This window comes from Gorilla gorilla, chromosome 7 (genome assembly GCF_029281585.2).
Source record: "Gorilla gorilla gorilla isolate KB3781 chromosome 7, NHGRI_mGorGor1-v2.1_pri, whole genome shotgun sequence".
Classification (NCBI taxonomy): domain Eukaryota; kingdom Metazoa; phylum Chordata; class Mammalia; order Primates; family Hominidae; genus Gorilla; species Gorilla gorilla.
Window position 1 is genome coordinate 35,485,558 of NC_073231.2, and position 25,729 is coordinate 35,511,286.

General features: G+C 35.4%; 1 protein-coding gene across 25 annotated transcripts in view; it reads right to left on the reverse strand.

The window, feature by feature from the left end:
* RALYL (RALY RNA binding protein like) overlaps positions 1 to 25,729 on the reverse strand; it is a 722,276-nt gene that overhangs the window by 30,337 nt on the left and 666,210 nt on the right. For 15 of the 25 annotated variants that reach the window (XM_055348372.2, XM_055348370.2, XM_019032861.4 and 12 more), the window contains 2 exons: positions 17,777 to 17,890; positions 3,364 to 3,536 (listed from right to left, as the gene is read on the reverse strand). In XM_055348372.2, coding sequence (XP_055204347.1) covers positions 3,364 to 3,536; positions 17,777 to 17,890 — 287 coding nt within the window. The remainder of the gene's footprint in view (positions 1 to 3,363; positions 3,537 to 17,776; positions 17,891 to 25,729) is intronic. The other 10 variants (XM_055348382.2, XM_055348380.2, XM_055348369.2 and 7 more) reach the window with 2 other exon arrangements.

Genomic DNA, 25,729 nt, shown 5'->3' on the forward strand with positions numbered 1-25,729 from the left:
TTCATCTGCTGTGACTTTCTCACTGATCCCACTTCTATCACTCCCTCCCATAGAGCATCTCATCATCTCTTAAACTGTCCACCTCTGAAATATCTCGGTCCCTAAGTACAGACTTTGTTTTTCTTTTATTCATTTAGTTCCTCTTTCTCTAGTCCTTAATGGTATATGTAGGGGCTTTTTGTTCCCTCTGTGCCTTTATTTTCTCATTTTTAAACTGCCCCCCACAACTGTGTTCCCTTCCTTCCCTGTTGGTTAGATTCCATGACCCATCTAGTCAGCCACTCTTATTTATTTATTTTTTTACTAATATCCTAACTCCTTTTATTTATTGTTGTTTTTTTGCACTATCTGACAAAAATGCAACTTTGAACATGTTTGCTTTCTTCATGCTTCCATAAGGGCTGATAAAAGCCAATGGAGAAAAGGCAGATTGATGACGTGATAACAGTAGTTCTCAAAGTGTGATCCCAGACCAGCAGCATCAGTATAATTTAGGAACATATTACAAATACAAATTCCTAGAGCCCCCTTCAGCATACTGAATCAGAATCTCTCAGAATGGGACACAAGAATCTGCGTTTTTACAAAGTTCTCTAAGTAGTTCTGATACATCTTAAAGTTTGCAAAATACTACTCTATTAATTCTTGATCTTTAACCTTAACTGGCTACTAACACTGCCAATCTTTATATGTTTTTTAAATTAGTAATCTTTAGTGTTTTCCATAGGAGCCTTTTCAAATCTTTTTCATTCCCCTCAAATCTGTGATAGTGCCCATCTCTCCTCATTCCCCAGAGGTTATCACTCTCTGACTTATCTTAGTTTGTGCTTGAACTCCCTCAAACTCCTGCCACAACATCCTTAGACTAATCACAGTCACTTGCAGTGGAGGAGTCTTCAGGTATGTATACTTGTGGTCTAGATCCCTTTCCTTTCAGCATTGGGGATCTTTTTCTCTTCACCAAGTTCTCTCTCTCTACTGGCATCCTTCACCTAATCTCATCACAACTTACATTCACACTCTTTGGGATTTTGATTCTATGTGTGATGAAAAACATTGTAGGGTTTTAAGCAAGGAAATGGCATTATCTGACAGATAGTTTATAAAGATATTTACCCTTCTTCTGTGGAGAATGGGTTGCATGAGGCAAGAGTTGAAGCAAGAAAACCAGTTTAGATATTATGGAAAATGTGAAGAGCAGGGATCGTGGCTTGGGTCATGGTACTTGTTGTGGAGTTGTAACTAACTTTGGGGGTGTGAGTTGGAAGTAGAATTAACAAGGATAAAGGTGGGGGCAAGGATGATCTTAGTCTTTGGTTTTAATAACTATGTGAATGGCGATGCTGTTTACCAGAATGAGGAAGCCTGGGAAAGTGCAAAATGACTAGAAAAAAATCAAGACTGTTTCGGCCACGTTAAGTTTCAATTGTTTATTGGAGAGCTATGTGGTGATAGGCAGCTAAACATTTGACTCTAGAGTCCCATGAAGAGATCAGGGATAGAAATGTGAATTTAGGAATCTTGGCCTATAGGTAATATTTAACGCTCTAGTATTTGATGAAGACATCTTGGGACAGGGTGTAGAAAGAGAAGATGGCCTAAGACAAAGCCCTGAGCTACCCAATATTTAAAGTGGGAGCATGGAGGGAAAATTTCTAGTATGGGAAACTGAGAATGAGCAAGTGGTAAATTAGGAGAATTTCTCAGAAGAAGGAAGTGGTCAGCTTATGAAAAATTCTGCTGAGAAGTAAATTAAAATAAGAACAGAGAAGTAACCATTGTAAATGGCAGCATGGAGGCCTCCAGAGAGCTCAAGGAGTGTAGTCACAATGGAATCCTGACAGCAGAGATCTGATTAGAATGAGTTGAAGAAATCATGTTGTCGAATTAGTCCTGCTGAATTATGTAGTCCTGCCTAAGGAGAAGCTGGGACATTTGTTTGTTCTTTACTCTAATCCTTAATCAATAGATTCCTGAAATCAATGTCAGTCTAAGAACAGGTGCTTGTGTTCTGCAAACTGATACAGACTTTCATGGAAATAGGGGTGGTTGTTAAAAGTTCATATTTGAAAAGTTTAAATGAAGGTGCTGGCTGGGCGCAGTGGTTCACACGTGTAATCCCAGCTCTTTGGGAGGCTGAGGTGGGCAGATCACTTGAGGTCAGGAGTTTGAGACCAGCCTGGCCAACATGGTGAAACCGCATCTCTATTAAAATTACAAAAATTAGCTGGATGTGGTGGCAGGTGCCTGTAATCCCAGCTACTTGGGAGGCTGAGGCAGGAGAATCGCTTGAACCCGGGGGGCGGAGGTTGCAGTGAGCTGAGATCATGCTACTGCACTCCAGCCTGGGTGACAGAGTGAGACTCTGTCTCAAAAATAATTAATTAAATAAATAAACAAAAAATAATAAAGGTGCCATAAATTTTAACAGAGCTGGCATGTTAAAAGTTAATATAGAATCTATACAATTCAGCTGTCTTGGAAACTATTGATAAAACAGGCACCATGACAAAATGAGTTAAGTAACTAAAGGTACAGTATTAAACTGCAATCTGATTTTTACCTGGGATAAGCCAAATTTAACATGATCAGTCCATAGATATTTGGCAGTTGGTGACATATACACACACACTTGCCCGCATATCATTTTTATTAGTTAAGTCCTTTGAGATAGTATATTTAATTTCATGCTTGATAAAATATGAGAAATAACATCCTCATCAGCATACATTTACCAAGTCTGTGATGTGGTTATGCAGGAAAGGACATCTGGAAATGAGCAGTATAATGATTACAATATTAGGAAAATACAACTTGTAAAGAAGCAGGTCTTAGCCAAATTCCCCACTCATAATAACTGATTATCAGGCAGTGTAGGCATTGAAAATGGTGAACTGGCCATCTACCAAAGTGTCATCTTAGGGAGCACACTGTAGACAAGACTGTTGGCCATACAAATAGTATAAATAATTATCATCAGTTAGTAAACCAGGTATCTTCCAGTATATTGTAGTTTGTTACCAGGATATTATATCCACATATAGTTCACTTGTAATTGCATAAATGCAAGGTTCCTTTTGCAATGGAGCATTTTGGAGAGAATCTTTCATTTTGGACTTTAAATATACCTAATCTCTTACGTGATATTTATTTTGCTCCTTCATTTAGACCTTCCTATTTTAAGTTAGCAATAAAGTATTGAGCACTTATTATGTGCAAAGCACTATACTCATGTTCCCTTAAATATATGCATATAAGAGAAATAAGCCCCAAATGATTTAATCCTTATTTTAGAATGAATGAGTTGCTAACATGCTAGTGTTGTTACCCAAAGGGTGTGAATACCAAATGTTTCTTTCCTACCAGCTCATGACCCCCATCTTCATCGAAGTCCTCCTCTATCCCATCTGTCATCTCTTCTCCATCGGCATCTGGCCCTCCTTCAGCAGGCTCCTCTGTAGAGTGATCTGCAATCTCTGACACACATTCCTCTTGGATCAGCACTAGACTCTCTTCCAATTGCTTCTTCTGAGCTTCTGGGGGGGAGAAAGCAAATGACTACTACCTTGGGTTGCTCATGAGCCATTTGGATAAACCATGAAAAAACAGTCCATGAAAGGGTAAACTCTATATGCTATTAAAGGTGTACAGAAGGTAAGGTAATATTATGCTTTAAGTTGAATTTTTTCAATCATGTAAATCATGTACAGATTTCTATGTGCACTTACATGTAAGCATATTTATTTAACAGAATTAGCAAAAATTAGGGAATCCAGATGGTAGTAGTACATAAATTAGCAAGATTTACATAAACAGATTGATCTTTCTGGCTACTTTATTTTATATATAGTGCTTTCTAATAAGGATGGTCTTTCTGAGAGGAAAATAGAGCAAAAACAAATGGCAAAAATCAGATACAACATAGAATATTTTCACTCAAGGAAGCAGGATGGAGAAAATTCATTGACAAGTTCAAACCTAAGTGAAAAAGACAAAAACTCACTGAGGAAAACAGTACAAAAGCAAATATGTTGTTTTTCAGACAACATGTCTATGTGAATAATCGCCTGAAATTTTAAAGTCTAAATTCTGTTGACAGATGTGGTTAACTTCAATGGTTAAGAACAAATTCTGGGGTCAGACAACCTGGGTTCAAAGTTGAGCTTCATCACCTAATAGCTTTGTGATGCTGTGCAAAGTGGAAATGATTAACCCTCCATGTGTCTTAGTTTTCTCATCCATGCAATAAGGACAACTATTTCCTAAACTTTCAGGGTTTGGTGTAGTGAATCAAAGTGTTAGTATAGAGACTTGCAAATAATAAGTGCTCAACAAATGAAGCTACACTCCACATTACTAGAATTTCCTCTAGTTGTCAGGATCTGTGCATTCCATATATAGAAACCTGCTCAAATGGAAATTGTGCTGACAGCATCATAATTATTTCCTCTAGTGGGTGGTATTCATCCCCTATGATAATATAAAGAAATGTTGGGTATCCAATAAATTAGATCATTGTATGTTCCTCCTTCTCTAACTTATTCCCATGTGTTCATGACTATTCAAAAGTTGGTTGTTTTCACTAATTTTGCTGGGTTATTTTTTATCAGATGATTAATCTATTGTTTGATCTGAGTTTTTAAATAGCCTAATTTTTGATCTTATTTATTGATAATTTATGACAATAAAGGTAGTTTATAGAGCTAAATAACTTTGGGGTATTCATTTCTGGTCTTTTTCATAACGTGAGATAAAAGGAAAACGAGCATTGATATAAACATTTTGTCTCAGCACCAAACTTTTCAAACATAACTAATATATAAATCAACAAACTGATATAAATATAATGTACAAATAAGCAAATAAGCAGATATTCTTTCCAAGAAATTGCTTATAATTAAAATAATAATTACTTTTATAAATAAATGTGTATCTATACTTTCTTGCATTTTAATTCTCCAAATGATAAAGTTTATTGAAAATAAGACAGTAGTAGAGGGTTGCCGTGCCTTTCCTCTGTTGTCAGAGTTTAGTTACTCTGAGCTCTAGCTGACAAGATTCTAGCTCTAGCTTTGTTACTTACCCACAGAATTATAGACACTGAGTTTGAGTCTAAGTTTTGGCCATTTGTTCAGGGCAGGTCCTTTAAGCACATTAAGTCATTCTTTCCTCATCTATACCTACCTCTGGGTTTTACTGTGAGAATTAGCAGAGCTTATATTTGGGAAATGTTTTGCAAATTATAAAGGACTACATAAATGTGTTCTAATATATACAAAAGGGAGATGGTATGCTCTTCACTGTGAATATGTTGAAGGAATAACAACAACAGTAAACTTAGATCAAGAGGCCTGTTGAGATCACAGAATAACACTCATGGGGCTGAGGCTGTGTTTCAGAGGAGAAAAAGACCTGGTAGATCAAACCAAGGCTGGAAATAATTACTATGGGTATCATAAATGACCAAAACATAGGCTCTTTTTCATTGAGAAAGACATTTACTTCATATAAATAGACACAAGCTATACACGCCTTGATGTTTTTAAAATCAACTTATTAGGTTCAAATTTCTCCATTTAACAACATTATTTGTGCAGTAAGGATGTGAATTCTGCTTTTAAAACTATACTTTTTATCTTGATATGCATATACAGATGTACTGATGGAAGGAAGTATAGTACATAAATTCTTCCCATTTTTCCTAATGTCTATATAACATTTAGCACAGAAAGTCCTATGAAGACTATAAAGTGGTTATTGTAAAGTGTAACCAAGATTTTTTCTAAATATAGAAAATTATTATCCAATTTAAGAAGGTAAAAGTGAGTTAAAGAAAAAAAAATCTGTTTAATCTAGAGAAGACTCAGTTGTCTGAATTAAAAGGAAGTTAAAAAAGGCAAGAAATACCAAAAACACTCTAAATTTTACTCTTACTGAAGATTTCTAGGTTTTATTCTCATTTTCCTTCCACATATCATTCGTTGTGCTCTACAATTCTAGATCTGTAACCTAGGTTAACCCACATACACATCTATTAGTAGGCTCCACTGAAAAAATGATGTGATAAGTTGACTAGCTCGAGCATTGAACAGTTTTGAATCCTTTACCATTAATCACATCTCTTGTTCTATTCTGTTGCCTCTCCTATCACTGATCCTTTGACTGCACAATGGAGGTGCCTACTCTGGTTTTGGCCCCCCATTCTTCCTCCTAAAAGAGGTTTTTGTACACATCATCTAAACCGCTCACTTCTTGCCACTCTATGTCACCCTGCCGCTTGTTCAAAATGCCCTAGCTTTCAAGACCTAGTGTTGGTACCTGAAGAAAGAGAGAGAAATAGAAATTTGGGATTCTTATAATTCTGTACAGTGAAAAATGCTTTGAATCTTATAAATTTTTTAAACCCAAACATTCTCAATGTTAGGTCATTGTGTTCATCTTTTTGTTACAACGCATAAATGGACTTTTGCTTAAGATTGACATATATTAGGAATTCAATTGGCCTAGTATATCCATTTCTTCTCTAATGATTCCAGAAATATTTGCTCTTTGAGAACTCTTACTTTTTGATGTTGAAAGTAACATATACATATATGTGTGTGTGTAATATATATACATATATGTGTGTATATATATGTGTGTGTGTGTGTGTGTGTGTGTGTGTATGTATATATAATTTTTTCTCTAGAAGATCTCTGGCCAAGGAAGCATAGCAGATTTTCGAAGGACCCCTGTAGGACCACACTTTAAACATGCATAGTCCTCATCTGGCTTCATGTATCAATTTGTTTCAGCTTGTATCAGGAAAGCTGACTTTCCTGATCTTCCCAGCTGAATGTAATCTTTCCCTCTTTGATCAACCAAGGCCCTGATCAAATGCTGTCTTATAGTTAGTTCTACTGTTTTCTTATCTTCTTCTCATTAGAGTTTAAGCTTCCTGGAAATTTGAGCTATTGCCTCAGAAGATCGTTGTCACACTCAAAAAGGATGATACAGAGGTCGATCTTTAGTAAACTGAAAAGCACAATACAAGTCAGTTATCAAAACATTTTGATGTGCTCTGTACCCCTCACTGAATGCCTTGCACATGAAGAGATAAGGTATCAGGAAGGATATAGGGTTTGAGATCCATACTTCTGCTAATTACTAGTCCTATTAATTGTAGTTTTCTTCTCTAAAAGGTAAGCATGAAAATAACATCTATTTCAGAGTTGCTGTGTGCTCTAACGAAGAAAAAGATGTGACTGTGTTTTTTAAACTGCAAAGACCACACAAACATGTTATAACAGGCTCAAAACAGTTCTTGAGTTGAATCTACATTTATTTCTTGATTGCTATAGACAAATTTCCCATGTCAAAATTATTCACCCCTACTGATCATTAAGAATCAGGCATTACAAAGATTATTTTGGGTTTTGGTTTCAACACGGTCTTTTTAGTTCTATGTTTAGACAGGCATAGTCCAGTACTGATATGGTTTGTCTGTGTCCCCACCCAAATCTCATCTTGAATTGTAGCTCCCATAATACCCATGTGTTGTTGGAAGAACCCAGTGGGAGATAATTGAATGATGGGGGTGGTTTCCCCCATTATAGTAAATAAGTCTCACAAGATCTGATGGTTTTATAAGGGGTTTCCCGTTTCTCCTGGCTCTCATTCTCTCTTGCCTGCTGCCATCTAAGATGTGCCTTTCATTTTCTGCTATGATTGTGAGGCCTCCCCAGCCACATGGAACTGTGAGTTCATTAAACCTCTTTTTCTTTTTAAGTTACCCAGTCTTGGGTATGTCTTTATTAGCAGCATGAGAACAAACTAATACAGTATATAGTATATAGACATAGTTACTCTGTTTTTTGTATTAACATACAATATACATGTGATTCTGATGATGTATTTCAAAGGCAGTGGTATATTAATACAGTTCATTGCAAAAAATCCTATATATTATTCTCATCATCCAATCATTAACTTGAAAGCTAAATGCTTGGAAGTCATTATCTGAGTTGAGGGAAAAAAAGCTTTAATTATAATGGTATTGATTCATAGGAGTTTAACAACTACAATCAGCCTGTGCGTTAGTAATAGGTAGTCAACATAGCTTTTGTCATCATCTCAATGGGAAATATTATAATCACTAAACAATGATAGGTTCCATGAATAAAATCACACATGAAAGCACATCTTCTTTATTAAACTGTTGGTTCACAGTTTAATAGGCAGTTTTGATTCAGTAATTATGTTGCTGAAGTAGAGATAAAGCAACTTGTTCTTTTTTTTATGAATAATTATCTAATTTTACTTTTCTTACAGATGAGTAATGTTGTTTAGTTTGTTCTTTATACAATTCTCTTTATTTGCATAGTTATTTTTCTAGTCATCACTCTTTATTGTCAGTGTGAGTGTGTGAGTGTGTATGTGTGTTTGTGTGTATGTGCATTTCTCTCTCTGCTACTAAAGCTTCTTTGGGGCAGAAACATTTTTATTATTCATCTTTGTTTACCTGGTGGCTAACTCAGACCCTTAATCACAAATTAAGTGTTTGCTGAATATATTAACGAATTGTGGAATCAACTAATTAAAATAAATATCAAATGTGTCAAATTCTTTTCAGTTAAAGTGACAGTTGAATTTTGCCCACCATGGTAACAAAAATATAAATCCAAGATAACTTAAAAAGAAACAAAACTGAAAAACCTCCTTGCCACATTCTACATGACAATCCCAAACCACAAAGTCAAAGTAAAATGTGAGGTCTGAAATTTTCTGGGGAGAAAATTGTTTGTGTTTATATTGACAAGTCTTCAAGAGAAAAATGAAATGTGAAGTCTTCCAGTGCTTATTGGAGGAGGGCTGCCTTCGAACACCGGCATCTTTTGGAGTGTCTGTTGGCTTCTTTAAGTCAGAGTGATGGATGACCATAGCATTTCTTTTGTGAAAAGAGAAATGAGTATTAGATTTTTTTTTAAAGGTCGATTAGAAGCCAAAAAGCCAACAGCTTATGTAAAAAGACACCTCTAAGACACCTACATTATGGATTACAAAAAAAAAAGGTTTATAATGGCTACAAGTTAGTGTGTGCTTATGAAGTGCTGACCATGTAAGATTCATTAACTTTAGTCCTTGAAATATACTGCAATGTAGGCTTATCATTTTACACATGGGGAAACTGAGGCACAAATAAGTGCTCATGGTCACACAGTAATAAGTGCAAGAGCTGGAATTCCAAGTTTAAATTTCTGATCTTATAACCTTGGCTGTTTTCTAATATATCTCTAAAAAAAGAAGGCCTAATTTGACATACCAAGGAAATACTTCGAATCTCTTCAATAACCAATTTTAAGTTCAAGAATGAAGAAGTCTGTTTAGTTAGGGGCACATGTTCTAGTTAGCTAAACAATGACTATCAAAGGAAACGAAGTACAAATTACAGGTAAGTATTTCTGTTTAAGGGAAAATGCCTAAGGCTTTAAAAAACCATGAAAGAAAAGAATTTAATATTAAATTCCAATCCTCATATGCAAATATTTTTTCTGCACATCTCATCTCTACTTCAAAAAGCTATCTACAATTCAGAAAACAAGTTAGAATTGTTGGGATTTATGTTCAAAGTGTTTTTATTAAATTGAGTTTGCTGCATAGCTATTATCATTAATATAACTATGAAAATTGGTTGAGTTGGCAATTAAGTTTTTTGACATGCTGGCTTAATTGCTAGATAATTGCTAGCTGAATTGTACTTAGCAGATGGTTGGAAAGAATGTTGATACAAAAACAGTCACATTATTCACTAGAGCCAAGTTAGTATCCTTGAATCATTGTTTTTGCATACAAGCATAAACTGTATTTTAAGAAAAATTTTATATTACAACACCTGTATATAGTATTAATTTAACTCAATGGTTCCAATAAATTCCATTTAGAAAAATACAACTTATTTTGGATGGTATTACTATCAACCACATAAATGAACATCAGGAAAATTACATAGAATGTTTTAGATGAATATATTAGTTATGTAAGTACATTTTTTGAGGAAATGGCTTCAAAGTTGTTCACATGAAATACCCTAGATTGTTGAGATGACACAAATGCAACATAAATCATTCAAAAATTACTGGTATATAATTGTGTTTATTTAAATCTAATAATGGTTTTAGTAGAGACATTATATAATCCTTATAAAACCATTTAATAGGTTTTATAAGGACTTTTCCAAATTTCATTCAGCTAGTAAGTTAAACTAGGTCTCTAGTGGGATGTGAACCTAGTTTTGTTTTATTCCTGTCTGGGACCTTAGATAATGTAAATCTGTTTTCCACAAGGAAGGTGAATTCGGGAGGAAGCAAACCAGAAGTGGAGACCAACTAAAAGGTGATTTTTAGGGGGATGAAAATGTCCTAACTGATTTGTGGTGATGGTTGTATCACTTGGTAAAATTACTAAGTCATTGAATTTTACTCTTGAAGTGAGTAAATTTTATTCTATGTAAAATATACCTCAATAAATTGGTGTAAAAAATAAGATGAATGCAACAGAACATGTGAGAGATGATGAGGGTTTGGGTATTGGCGTATCTTTAGGAAAATAGAGGGAAGGGGTGAAAAATATACCCAAGGTAAGATTTGGCAACACCGCTATGGTAGGAATAGAGGATAATGTTGAGACTGGCAATTTGATGGACAGGATTTATGTAATAGTGATGACAGAGATAGGGTACAGAGGAGTATATCTAGGTAGGAAAGTGAGGAGAAAGAATTCAATTTTGAAAGACTGTGATTGAGTTATTCGCAAGATGGCTTCAATATTCCCCTTGGCTTGACTAAACTACAGGTAGGTTTCTTCCTGACCATAGGCCCTGGAGCATCCTTTCCTTAGAGTGTTTGCTTTAGCAAACTTGCAATTGTAAATTCTTTCTCTGCCCATTTGAGAGGCAAATTTTCTGTAATCCAGTAATACTTTTCTTAAGATTCAGGAGCTATCTCTTTGACATGTTATCATTGAATAAGATAGAGCCACTGTCTTCCAGTCTTCTTGGGAGAGTAGCTGCCTAACTTTAATAAGAGCTAATTAGCAAACACAGATGGTGGCCAAATATCCTCCTCCAACATCCTCCAATACTTTTCCATTAGCTTGCTCCAGCATTCAAGAATCTGCCTGCCTTTAGCTCATTCTAGAATTCAAAAAATTATCCTGCCTTTTATTTTTGCAGAGTTGAGTTCAATTTTATCTCCTATTGCAATAGTCTTGAACAAAGCCTTCCTTGCTGCTTTTAATAAGTGTCCAGGGCAATCTTGCCTTTACAGTTAACTGAGGGGTAGCTACAGGAAGCACTCCAGTAAGCAGTTGAAAGGTTTGATCTAGTTGCTAAGGACAACTCAATGTCTTTTCACCCCCTTATATTTAACTTCTTTAAAATATTTAATTTTTGTACTCAAATATTTCTACAAGCTTGCTATGGAAAACAGCAGCGTTTTGTTCCTACCTGTTCACCATTTCCAGCTCCTTAAAGGCTTTCCACTCACTTGGCTGAATCTTTTAAATACATGCACTCCTATCTCTAAATATTGTTTATATTGCTACTTCTCGATCAGTTTTATGCACTATCTGTTGACATTATCCCTAGGAAGCTGAGGATTCAGTTCTTGGTCCTACAATCCCCATTCACTTCCCATCCCTCTAGAGAATCATATTGTAAATTGGATTTAATAAATTTTCAGTTTTTACATAATTTTTACGGTGAAAGTACTTTGTGCAGCTAAGCTGTCAGTACAGGATGAGTACTTTTTCTTTCCTGAAGAATATTTTATTTTCTCTAGAATTAAAAATTGCCTCAGGTTTTAAAAATGCGTTCTCTATGTGCTTCTCTTTACGTACTTATGCAAACTTACCCCTCCTTCTCAACCAATCCTCTTTCCCACCCAGTAGCTATTTCATCAATTTTGATGTCTTAAAAAGTCTATCCCAGAGCTTTTGAGCAGTTCTGATCTGGACTCATTTCTTTCCAGATCTCTTGCACAGCTCATCTCCTAGGATCTCTGTTACCTCTATCTTGAGAATTCCTTTTGTTTGTTGCTTTTAGAGTCCATGCTTTAGGAAGGCTCTTTTTCCTCTTTCTTGGTTTATCGCTGTGTTTTGGTGAAGTACTCTTTTTAGTACTTTTCAGAGAAAGGGCATATTAAAACAGTTAATTGGAAGGCCATTAGGCTGAGATGGTTCCCGTGCCTTGGGTTCCCACATAGGTAAACTGAAACCCAACTCAGAATGAATACAGATGACCTAGGAAAACTGAAACTAAAGCTTATTCAGATATTCATCGTGTAATTCTCATATCCTTCCCCTATTTTCCATTTCTGTTTTTTTTCCCATATTTTCTGGGAGAGTTTTTCCAATTTTGTCTTCCAATCATTGTATTGAGTTATTTATTTGTGCTATCATATGTTAATTTATAAAAGCTCTTTTATCAGTGCTTTGAATACTCAGTTTTATAATTTTATGTTTTTATTACAGTATCTTCTCATTTCTCTGAGGGTATTAGTGTTTTTTTTTTCTTTTTGAAGTTTTATTCTTCCTGTATATGTTTGTTTCCTCTGACTTCTTTTTTTTTTTTTTTGGCATTTGCTTATTAACTATGTTCTTCGATCTGGCGATTCTTGTTTGTTCACATTAACAGCAGGGCATTAAAATATTGACTGGCAACTTTGTAAGTATAGAGAGATACTGTCTCTGTAGGTGGTCTGGCTGAGTGATTCCTTAGTTGACCCTCTATCAGCATCTTTAAGTCTTTCCTCTTGGGCTGCTCATGCTCTCAACTGAAGACTCTTCTAGTGTCCTGCCAGTGCTCTCGTAGCTGAGTCAGGGAGAAGGTGGGCATTTCTACAGTAATTAAGGAAACTTTCTCCCTCTCTGCTTTTAAGTGCTCTCAAGTTTCCTTATCGTCTACCAGCCCTGAGACCCACTGTTTTACCTTCACTAGAGGAAACTTCTCCAGCCTTCTTTCGAAGTGCAGTTGGGATAGCTGGGACATAGGAATCTGTTTCCTAAACAGACTTTCAACCATTTATTTTCCAGGGGAATATGATGCCTTGAATTCTGAGCTTTTTGGGAGTTTGTGATTAAAACTGGACTTGGATTTCTAGGATGTGCTAAATTAGGTATACCTCCTGTCCAGCTGCTAAACCCTTTCCTTGTTTTTAATGCAGCTTCAAGAGAAAACACTGCTCAATTCATGTGTTTAATTCATCATCTTTAACCGGAAGCATCACCAATTCAATTTGAAGTGTCAATGAGAGCAGTAAGGTATTCAGAACAGAAATGGTAGTCATGTTATAGGCTACAGCAGTCAGATCATATCTGGAGCAACACTTTCCATTCTGAGCAACATAATCTGTGTTGACAAACTACATAATGACTAGAGAAGAGAGATGGCAATAGTTTAAGGTGCAAAACCAAGTTAAATGAGAAGCAACTAAAGGAACTGTTGATATTTCTCTAGACCAAAAAGGCCTCTATGATGCTGTGATCAAAATTTGAATGCAGTTAAGATGAATACCCATAGGCCAATGATATCAACTCTCTGTTCAAAGGTTTTGGAGGGGTGAGAATACTATAGCTCCCTTTAAATATATATGTGTGTGTGTATATGTATGTGTATATATATATATGTGTGTATATATATGTATATATATATGTGTGTATATATATATATATATTTATTTATTTATTTGTTTTGAGATGGAATCTCGCTGTCACCCAGGTTGAAGTGCAGTGGCGTGATCTCAGTTCACTGCAACTTCCACCTCCTGGGTTCAAGCAATTCTCCTGCCTCAGACTCCTGAGTAGCTGGGATTACAGGCATGTGCCACCACATCCGGCTAATTTTTGTATTTTTCGTAGAGACAGGGTTTCACCATGTTGGCCAGGCTGGTCTCGAACTCCTAACCTCAAGTGATCCACTTGCCTCAGCCTCCCAAAGTGCTAGGATTACAGGCGTGAGCCACCGCGGCCGGCCACTCCCTTTAAATTCTTAATTGACTGTTGTATCACAAAGAATTAGGCATTAAGTTTCCTTTCAGAGAACATAAAAGTGATAACTGAACCAAGTGAAAGCAAAATACATTTTAGCTCAGTGTAAGGAAAACCTGCAATGGGAGTCTCAGACATGAATGTGAACAGGGACCAAGTAGATAATATAAATATGTGAACTGGCTGGATAAAGATATTAGCAAACTGAAAAGTGCATGCCAAAAGTGCATGCCATGTGTAGAGTGATTGAGTAGCAGTATTGAAAAGTTCAATATTTTCAAAAGAACTCATATTTTGAGATTTGTTTACAATACTCCAATTTTTGGACATGAATTTATTTTTGAAAACTTCATCTCTTATACCAAACATATGGGTAGGATGAATTTATCTTGTGGGACTCCTGCTTGTAACCTCTCTAAGACGTAAGTCTAACATCCCAATGTTATCACTGGAATTGTCCCAGTCAGACTTGGCTGCTCGTGTATCAGGAATAACAGTGAGAATAAAATTGAAATAAATAATGTCTAATAATTGCCTTTTCACTTCAGAAAGTCTGCACTTGAAATGTAATTTTTTAAAAAATGTAATTACCCATGGAGTAACCGTGCCCATTGCATGATATCCAGTCTTTACTTTTCCTTCTTGTGCTTTTCACTGTTTTTGGTCACTTAACATCTTTGCATAAAGCATGTAATTTGTGCTATGCATATGTGGCAACTTATATGCGGCTCTTTTAAAAGAATCATCTAAGAATGAGGCAAAATTGCTGGACGAACTGATTTTAAGTGTTACTTGTGGTTTTCTATAATCTACATAGTCACTATATCCCCAAAGAAGTTGTGTGATGTAATGGAAAAAATAATACATGCATGGTGGATTCACAGTAATCATAGTCTTAGAAGCCAGAATATACATTTGAGGCCATAACCCATTCCTCTAGTTTACATTTGAAAGTCTTGAGACCTAAGAGAGTTAAATGACTTGCTAAGTTGTGCCCAGTACATAATACCTGGTGTTGGGTAGAGTTAGGGAAGAGAAGACATGATCTTGTTTTGAGGAACTTAACAATCTCAAATGACAGGACACCAGACACACATCTACTTGAGCCATTTAAGGTATAGAAAATCCAAAGTAATGTACTGAGAGCTTAGGAGTTCACTTCCAAAAAAAAGATACTATGGAACTTGACCTCAGGCACAGCCCATGTTGTGTGTCCTTCCCCACACTTTCAGATTCTCCATCTCCTTCCTGCCATTATTTCTCTGCTGGAAAATTTCACTATTAAATAAATAAATAACTAATAGTAAATTAGGAGTGAGAAATTTATGAAAGAGTAATTAGTTTTCAACTAATTAAGCATTATAATGACTGTCCCCTTGAATAAGGAGCCATTGAGCATTTTAAAATGAGTTTTAGTGCATTTCACTCTACTTTCCATAAGGTAGTGTTAATTCTTTCCAAGCAAACCTGATTTCTTTTCATAAAGAAAGTATAGTAAAATATATAAAACATTTATCTTTTATTTCTATAAATACAGACACTATTCAGGAAACAATTACTAAAAGAATGGAGTTACAAATTAATTCATTTTCTTCATAAAAAGTTAAAGACATAAATATCAAAGGACTAAGTCTTATTATTTTAAAAGCAACTGTCTCATGACTGGAAAAGTTTAAACATGTTCAAAAGTAAGTGACATCTCATGAAAAAAAGATGCAAGCTTTGAATTTCAGTGTTACATTTCTAAATGATCTTCCAAAAAGATATATGGAAGGTATTAGTCATTGCAGCAAACTGAAAGGTATATTATGATGGAATAAGGATCACATTTTTCTCTTTGAGGTGATTTATATTTAAATGAGTTCTCCATAATCCTTTAAACTGAAGTGCAAATTGGTTATCAAAGTCCTTTGCTGTAAGGGTTGTTTTACATAATAATGAATTTTACAGAGTTCCTCAAAGGGAAATATTGATTTAGGCAACACGACAGAATATTTCAGTTACAGTAACACTTCAGTGCCATAGACAGCATCTAAAAACTTTCAAAAATCTAATTTTTTTATTAAAAAGTATAGGCAAGTATGCCTTTCTGAATTGGAAATACATTTGTAATAGAAATCTTTAATTAAGAAAGATTCCATTTAGTCTATCATTCCTCATCTACCTTAACAAGTGTTAGTGTGAGTTGACCATGTGCTAGGTACATGGCTTGTGTTTTTTAAAAATGAGCCGTATGAAAGTAGGAGGAAATGTCCATTTGCCTGTACATGGGTGTGTTGCTACTAGTCCTTGATAACTCCAATTATTATATTTTTAACTCTGGCTATATAGTTTACATATGCCACTTTGTTCATTACTCACCATGTGAGGCAGCCATCAGTATCATTTTATAAATGAGAGAACTGTGAATGTGGTATATAGTGATTTGAACCAGAGTTTATTTCTCTCATCCATTATGCTACACTACCACCTCAAATGTGCTTCTTTTCATTCTTGAGCCCTATATGGCTCACCACCAAGGGTACACTCCAACCCTCACCCCAGTGATATGAGTCAACAAACTGACAGGCTCCTGTGTGTGGTAGCTCAGGGGCCCTAGGTCCCCATGAGTTCTCATCATTTAGGTGTCACCCAGATAGCCTTACTTTAGTGAAATCCTGGGACAAAGCTGTGAGGAGAACCTGAGATTGGGGCTGTAAATGCGAAAGGGCACTAAATTCAGTTACAAGCCCTGAGTTTGAGACCGAGGTCTATCACTAATTAGATATACAGGTCTAGGAAAATCGATTTACTTTCCTGAGCCTTTGTTTTCTCATCTGCAAAATGAAGAGGTTGGATTTATCAAGGGCTTTCACACTTTATTTATTTATTTATTTTATAAGAAATGGAACTCTTCCAGCAAATTAAGTCTTATGTTGAATGCCAGTATCTAGAACAGATACAGGGAAGTTACACTGGTCAGAGCAAGGGCTGGGATTCGAAGAGGCATAAGTCTGTCTACCTACCAGGTCTCTTCCTAAGCCCCATCTTAACTCCAAGGAGGCTTCTGAGGCATCTAAAGCCTCATAGAGCACACTTTTCAAACTGTGGCCTACTTCTAAGTTTATACCAGGTCTCATATACTTGTGACTCAAAAAATATCTGTAGCCATATGAAAAGAGCATTAGACTGGTACTAGAAAATAGCTGGGTCAGGGCTGATAATTCAAGACAGAGGCTATTAAATTGTAAAATATATAATCAAATAACTTGGCCTGTGGGTAGCCAGGTGCATGCTCTTAGTCTTGATGTTCCTGAACTTGGGTACTGAAGTCTTTCAGGGTGGCAGCAAAGGCAGGAGTTGGGCATTATAATAATTGTTGAAACCTGTCAAATTTTGCTGCAGTTAATTTAATTATATATGAATATTATGTTAGCCTGATAGCATTATTCTGTTAATTGATTTTATTTTCTGAAAGGTTACTTGATATTGAGATAAACTTTCAACTGTGACTCAACTACTACTGATTATTCCATCAAAACACTTGTCCTTGCCTTTTATTTTTAGTATGAATCTTAGAAAAATTAGTTCATGTTCTCTGAAAGAAAAAAAATCACATTTTATTATTGCAACTCTTGGCTTAAAGACATTGTTGGCATATCTGTATTAAATGCTGTTAAACTCAGCCAGTGTCTTCCTGGCCCTGTACTGCTTCTGTGATTGACAACGTTTCACTGGTTCAATTCTGACCTTTCTGTGATCACAGATCACTTACCTGCCTCCGCCTTCTGCTGTTTCTCAATCTTCTCCAGGCGCCCTAGCAAGGAGTCAATTTTAGTTTTGATCTGGGTTAATTCTTTCTTGATGGTCTGTAACTCATCTGATTTCACTGGAAAGGAGAAAGAAGGAAGAAAACAACGGAGCATCAAATGCACCATAACTCACCTAGGACCGAACTCACAGGGACCCCGTATTTTCTCAAGTCTGTGTCAAATCACATAGGACATTTTTCAGTTTTATCAACTTCACATTACTTCTAGTGATCCTGGAATACTGGATGTTTTTGCCAATTACAAATACGGATTCTCAGTGACATGAGCATTTAATCCTAAATCTCTTTTGACTGAAGGTTATGGAAATGGATAATGGAATTAAGAAATATTTTTTAAAATAACCCAATGATGCTAAATTAAATTTTACGAAATAGAGTAAATCTTCAATGTGAGAGGGATTCAGATGAAGCAATAATTAAATCATGACAGATACTACTTTGAGGAACTATGTTGTAATATGTATTTCAGCAGTCAATGATATTTTAATCCAGCTCCTTGGAGATTGATGGAAACCAGGATATACAATTTATCCTTTAAAGAAGATGTCTTAGATGCGAAAAAACTCTTTCCAGCTCACTCAAAGCTGCTATGAAGCTTCAGTTTTTCTAAATAAAACTAAGGCAGTGAGTTGTACATGCCTCCCTCTAAGCCCTGGGCTTGATGGAAAGGAAAATCACAGAAGTTCTCACTGATAATTTCAATAGTAGTAGTTCCCATTCTAGATTTTTAGAGTCTAGTACAGTTTCAAAGAAAACAACTGGGGACTAACATAAGATGACAACTTTTAATTTTGCCAAGTATGGATGTTAAAAACACAATAAATAGCCTACTATTGACTACAGTAATTATTTTATAAGGGAAAAAGGCTTAAGGACAGAACAGTCTCATATTTCAAAGACAGTTCTTTAAATGAAATGTGTTTATATTTGTAAAAAATTTACTGCACTGTCCTTATTTTTCTGAAAACCATTTCAATTTTATCAACTTCTCATTACTTCTAGTGATCCTGGAATACTGGGTGATTTTGCCAGTTACAAATAGGGATTCTCAGTGACACGAGCATTTAATCCTAAATCTTTTGACTGAAGGGTATGCAAATGAATAATGGAATTTAGAAATATTTTGAATCCACAACAATCAGAGATGAAAGATTTTAAAGCTATTACAATGGAACAGCTATATCTGCCTCCGAGCTTTTATTAGGTGGACTGGCAGTATTCACAACTCATTCAAGAGCCAAGTTTCAAGATCTTGGATACTTATTTGTTTCCAGTCTATTTATCTTCTGTCTCTTTTCCTTCTGGTTTCTAATAATCTCAGACTAGATATTCCCCAGAAATTTCTGAGGAAATTAGAGTGTTTAACTTGATTCTTTAGTCTTCAGACTTTTTTGAAAAAATAAAAAAACAAAAAATGCAATTTATGTTTGCTTAAAATAGAACTATTTGTCGATTAAGATAAATGATATAATATACATGATATATTATGGATCATAAACACTAAATCTTAAGGGAAGAACAGATTTTTGTATAAAAATGAGAAAACTTTTCCCATTGTCAAATCAGATTTTTTTTAAAGCAGACTTTTATTTACAATGCAAAGTAGTTTGCAAAATAAAAACTGCAAGAAGCATGGGCCCTCTAGAGTATCCCTCTGAGGAATAACTAAACTGAAAGTAGAACAGGGTAAAATAGAGAATCACTCCTCATGTCAATTACTTCAAAGACATCAAAGTACCATTGTGGAATTGCAGCTAAATTTGAAAAACATCATCTGTCACAATTGCAAATTGATTTTGCTTTGAAGAGTGGTACTCATTCCTTTGATGAAGGCATATGTAGTTTTACTTAAACGTATCAAATTTAATAGAAAATATTTTATCTCATAACATTAGATTTCAATGCAGGAGAAATAAATAGGACTATAGCTGAAAACTAACAGAATATATTTCTTAGCAACTAGAGCTACTCCTTAGCCCAGGAATGCAGTTGACTAATTTTAATTTATGTGTTGCCTTAAAAAACAAGCCAATAAACCACTACTACTCCACTTTATTGAAACTACATTAGAAAACAATATAGACTCATCTGGCTGGAACTTAGAAGTCTCCAGGGATCCAAGGTTTCGTTTAAGTCTAGACTCGGGTCTAGCACTGAAAGAACATCTTTCAGATCTCAGCTGGATTATTATGGAATTTGGGTCTAATAAGTTAATGTTACTCAAGAAACAATGTTGAAATGTAACACGGAAATCCTGTCAGTTCTTTCCTGGACCCTACCAGGAAATGTTAAAGTGAGCCTCTAACCCTATGCAGGCTGCTCAGTTCCCTCTTAGAATGGAGGGCAGCAAATGCTCATCTAGGTCCTGCAAAGCAGGCTCTACAAATAGTCTTGGCTGCCTCTTGAGCAGTTGTAGAAGTCGTTTCTTCATCACACTTCAATATCTCAGTGCTGTCCTTGGGAAAAGGCTTGCCCCTTACCTAGTCCAATTGGCCTTACTCCACTTTCTACTTTTCTTCATGCAGAGTCACTATCTATATATGGGGTACGGTTTTGTGCTATTACATGTGGTTTCTAGATGGAATGCCTGGGATGAACCTCCTCTCTCTCTTATGTACTGCTCTTTCTAGCTCTCTTCTGCTTTTGTTTTCTACTTTTTCCCCTCTTGTTAACAACTTCTGTCCTGCACAGTGAATTATATTAAATCCCTATTTTTGCTTACATTCTCTAGTAGTTGAGCATATATATATATATACATTACAGATATTTTAGAAGACATTGGTAATACTATCTTCATAGGAAAAATATCTTTTGCTCTTTTTCTCTAGATAAATTTTACCACAAAAGAAATCTTGTCAAAAATTATACACAAACATGGTAAAACCCCGTCTCTACTAAAAATACAAAAATTAGCTGGGCATGGTGGCACGCACCTGTAATCCCAGCTACTTGGGAGGCTGAGGCAGAGAATTGCTTGAACCCAGGAGACAGAGATTGCAGTGAGCCGAGATCGCGCCACTGCACACCAGCCTGGGTGACAAAGTGAGACTCTGACTCAAAAAAAAAAAAAAAAAATTATACACGAAAGCAAACATACTGTCATAATAAAAATCTCTGGTTGTTTTGTTGAGGACAACTTATTTTTCTATGAGTGATTATAGGGCTTGAATTTAGAATTACCAAACAAAAATCAGCAAAGTGATAAATTAAAAAAATTACAAAGTTCCTAGGACAAATTACTTTAGCTTATTTTTAGGCATGAAGAACACTAGAGAAATAGAAGTCAGGTTGCATCACTATCACTGTAGTATCTTTGTTTTTAAAAATAAGTCACATTAAGTCATTTCAGATCTGCTCTCTCTATAGAGTTCATTGATTTGGTGATAAATGTTATTACATTCTGATACAGTTGACAAAATGATTGTGCCTTCTGCTGTGACATGAGATATAATCCAAAAAGAATATTAGGCACACGGGATGATATCATCTGTCTATATAAAAATCTGTGCATTTCTGACTTATGTGGTCAAAAATATTTCAATTTATTTTAATCATCTTTGGGTCAAGTCTATTCAGGGTAAATAAAGAAGTTTCAGCTAACTGTCTAGATCCGTGGTTCTTAACATGGTGATTTTGCTCTGCAGGAGAGATTCTGCTGTGTCTGGAGACATTTTTCCTTGTTATGACTTGGAGGGGGTGGTGCTACTGGCTTCTAGTGGGGATTTAGTCTGCTCAGCATCCTACAGTGCACAAGATAGCCCACACCACATCACAGAATTATCTGACCCCAAATGCCGATCATGCCAAACTACTGAAACCCTGCTCTAGATATAACCTCCCTTACCAATACCATGCTTCCTATCAACTATTTAGAAAACTGAAAAATGTTTATAATCATGTGGACTTTGACAGTAAATCACATTAATTTGTTATTTATTTTCCCCAGCCATTAATACGTTATTTGAATGTCCAAAACAAAGAAATAAAATTTGCATATCACTGAATTTGTAAATCACTTTTAAATACAGTATTTCAACAATAAAGAATCTGAGAATCTGATGATGCACATGATTTTCCCAAAGTCATGTGATATGCACAGGTAAGAGTTTAGGCTCAAACCTAGATTTTCTTACTTTCAATTCTACACTTTTTATTGTGCCATGCAGCTTCAGTTGATGTGAAAAATACGATCAAGGAAGCACTGTGTTTAATTCAATAATATTCAGAAAAAGAAAAGGAAGGTTCCTGGAACTCTTTATCATGATCACTTCAACACCTCCGCTCTGCTTCCATCTGTCCCTTTCTTTATATATATATATATATAAATATCCTATAATAAGAAAATGAACAACTGGCCTGAAGTTATAGGACAGGTGATAACCTTGTAACATAATACATAATACAATTTTTGAAGCTAATTTAATATGAAGAGGCTAATTTGCTAGTCTAGAAAATAGTTTTCAAAAGTCAAACTTTAAAGTATTTTGCTAAAATAAATTGCAGCAACTGGTTATCACCCACCCCATAGATGAAATTTCCTAGAACAGGGAATTACATATATATGCATATATATATGTATTCATAATACTTATGCCTACATACATCTATGCCCATTCTTTCTATATTTTTTAGAAAGAAAATGAAATGGAGAATGAGTGGATTTTATTCAATAAGTATTCATTAAATGCCTACTATCTGCATCTGTTCATCTTGCATTTCATTAGAAGCTGCAAGTGTATCATTTAATTTATTCCCAATGTGCAAATCAGAATTGTTAAACTTACTTTTGGATTTGAATAGTGAATATTAGAGAAGTTAAGTAATGTGTTTAATTAAGATTGCTTAGCAGGCTGGGCATAGTGGTTCAGCCTCTAATCCCAGTGCTTTAGGAGGCTGAGGCAGGAGAGTTGCTTGAGCCAGGAGTTTACGATCAGCCTGGGCAACATGCTGAGATCCCTAACTCCACAAAAAATAAGGAAATTAGCCAGGCATGGTGGTATGCGCCTGTATTCCTGGCTCTTCAGGAGGCTGAGGTGGGAGGATAGCTTGAGTGCAGGAGTTTGAGGTTACAGTGAGCTATTCAGTCATGCCACTGCATTCCAGCCTGGGTGACAGAGTGATACTCTATTTCTAAAAAATTTTTTAAAATGTTCTTTAAAAAGATTGCTTTAGCCAATAGGCAACAATTCAAGTTTAGAGTGGGCTGCCTGACTCCAAAGCCATGGGTATTTAGGTCCCACCCTCCTACCCCCCACTGCCCATCATGGTGAACTGCCTCCCTAGTCTCATGGACTCTATAACTAGTGACAGACAAGAAACATGTAAGTAATTTATTATTATACATATAAAATACAAAAAAAATGAGAAATAGTAAAAATGTTCTGTCACTTGATATTGAAATTATCTCCCATTTTTAAATTTTCTGGTCCCCCCTGCCCCCGACCAGATATAAGTCACTGAAAATGAAAGATCATGTCTATTTTGTCTATGAAATAGTTCCTCAGGGCTCATGTCTATTTCATCAATGGAAAATTAGTACCTGTCTGTGTTAGGTGCTGATTAATTGAACTTGTATCAGCTATGTGGGCAAAGAGAAAAGATAAATTAGTTTTGATGATAACTGATTGTGAAAATAGTCACAAAAGAATGAGTTTTTGAGTTATGACTGAAAAGTTACTTTAGATTTCAGCAAGCAAAAACAGTCTTCTAAGTAACAGAAGTAGCAGATCTCAAATCACATAGCTTGAAAATACACGTCATACTGATTTCTTTTAGACCCTGGAGTGTAGGCCAGAATTTGTCCCCTTGTTTCACCGACTGATGCAACATATTCTGTAACTAATTTTCTCTGAACTATAGCGTTTCTAAAGATTTGGTTCAAAGTCAACTATAAAATGTGTGACAAAAAGTAAAATGCAAAAAGCAAAAATAGTAGTGATGTCACATTTCACAAATGTTTGCGTATAATCTGTGTAAAGCATAATTAACTTGAATGAATTTGTAATTGAAAATAGAAAGATTAGATGTGAATACAAATAACTATAACATGAAGCAGAAAAGTGTAAGTCCCATAATAAAAAAATGAACAACTGGCCTGAAGTTAGAGGACAGGTGATGCCCTTGTAACATAGAGGGGTCTAAACTTGTCCTTATAACAAGAGGAAATTTATTAGACAAGACACACAAAGAGAGAAAACAGTGTGAAGACATGGGGAGAAGATGGTCATCTACCAGTCAAGGAGAGAGGACTGACACAGATCCTTACCTCACAGCCATCAGAAGGAACCAAGCCTTCTGACACTTTGATCTCCAACTTTCAGCCTCCATCACTGTGATCAAATAAATTTCTGTTGTTTAAGCCACCCGAACTGTTGTACTTTGGTATGGCAGCCCTCGCCAACTAATGCCACCCATCATATAGATGTCCTAAAATATCATTTTGAGCAGGTAGCACTTTGCTGAGAATTTTTTTATCTTGGCCCTGCATGAAATCCAAACCCTTCAATACGCTGCACAGTTTTTCATTATCCTTTTACCCATTTTTATATCTTGTTTAATAATAATGTTCTCAGTTTATTAACTGACATTCCTAGCAGTAAATCTTCACTTCAGATAATAATAGTTATTATTTTTACTGTCACAGTATTATCTATTAAGGCTTTTATATGAGCCGACACTGTTCTAAGAGCTCTACATGTGCTGGCTCATTCAATCCTCAGATTCAATCCTTATTCAATCCTTCTCTGTAGAGACAGAGAAGGCAGTAAGATTATCATTCCCATTTTATAGATGAGGAAACTAAGGCACAGCAAGCAAGTACCTTGCTGCAAAACACACATAATAAATGGCTGAGGCACTATTGGATTCTAGGTTCAGCAATTCCATATTTCATACTCTTAACTGCTATAACAATTATAGTAGTAGCAATAATTAACCTCATTGAACATTACTATGTGCCTAAGCATTTTATATACATAAGTAATTTAATTCTTACAATAACTATTGGATACACAGTATATTATTTTCAATTTCCAGGTAGAAATTAGAGGTATATAGGGGTTAAATGATTTCCCCAAGGCCACGATGGTAGTATACTATGGAACAGACTCCACTCCAGGCAATCTGACAGGAAAGCCTCTCTTCTTCTCCACCCAGATCCTGTCTCCCAGAAAGCAAGTATCTCTCATTCTATCTTTCCGAATCCACTGGCTCATCTAAACTCAATTCCAAATCCTCTGTTAAGCCTTCTCTAACCTTTCCGGCCAATAGTACATTCTCTCTTTAAAAATCTCTAAAGCAGAATATACTTTGCCTAGGATAATCGATGGATGGGAATGTTTAATGATATGTTGCTGAGTATTCATATTATTTCTCTGGTTGATGCTTTATCGCTGTATTTCAATCATACTTTTGAGGGGAGGAACCCAACATAAGAAAGCCTTCTTAGCATTGGGGATAAATTCTCAATTTTAACTTTAATTGAATTGTCTTTAATTTCCTGTTAGATGCTTCAGGGCATTTATATTAGTTTGTCACCTATTCTGTCACTGAAAGTGCATTGACAGGTCCCCAAAGGCATTCAAACTTACTAGAGTCTTTCTTGTTAGACATTAGAATTTAAATTAATTCTTTAAAGAAATTGATTTGATCGAATATTTTTTTTCCAGAGGGCATCAATTTTTCCACTAAGAAACTACAGCTAAAGCTCACTGATATTCATGTTTTCTCTTTTGTAAAATGCTAATCTGCAATATCACATTTTCTTTATTTTATGACTCTATGATGTCAGGACAGGACAAGTTGATTATAGTTTTAGTTCAATTTGATTTTAAAAGGGACAGAAATACCTAGTGGCAATCTATTTAAAGCAATTCATTTTAAATGCTTATCAGTATT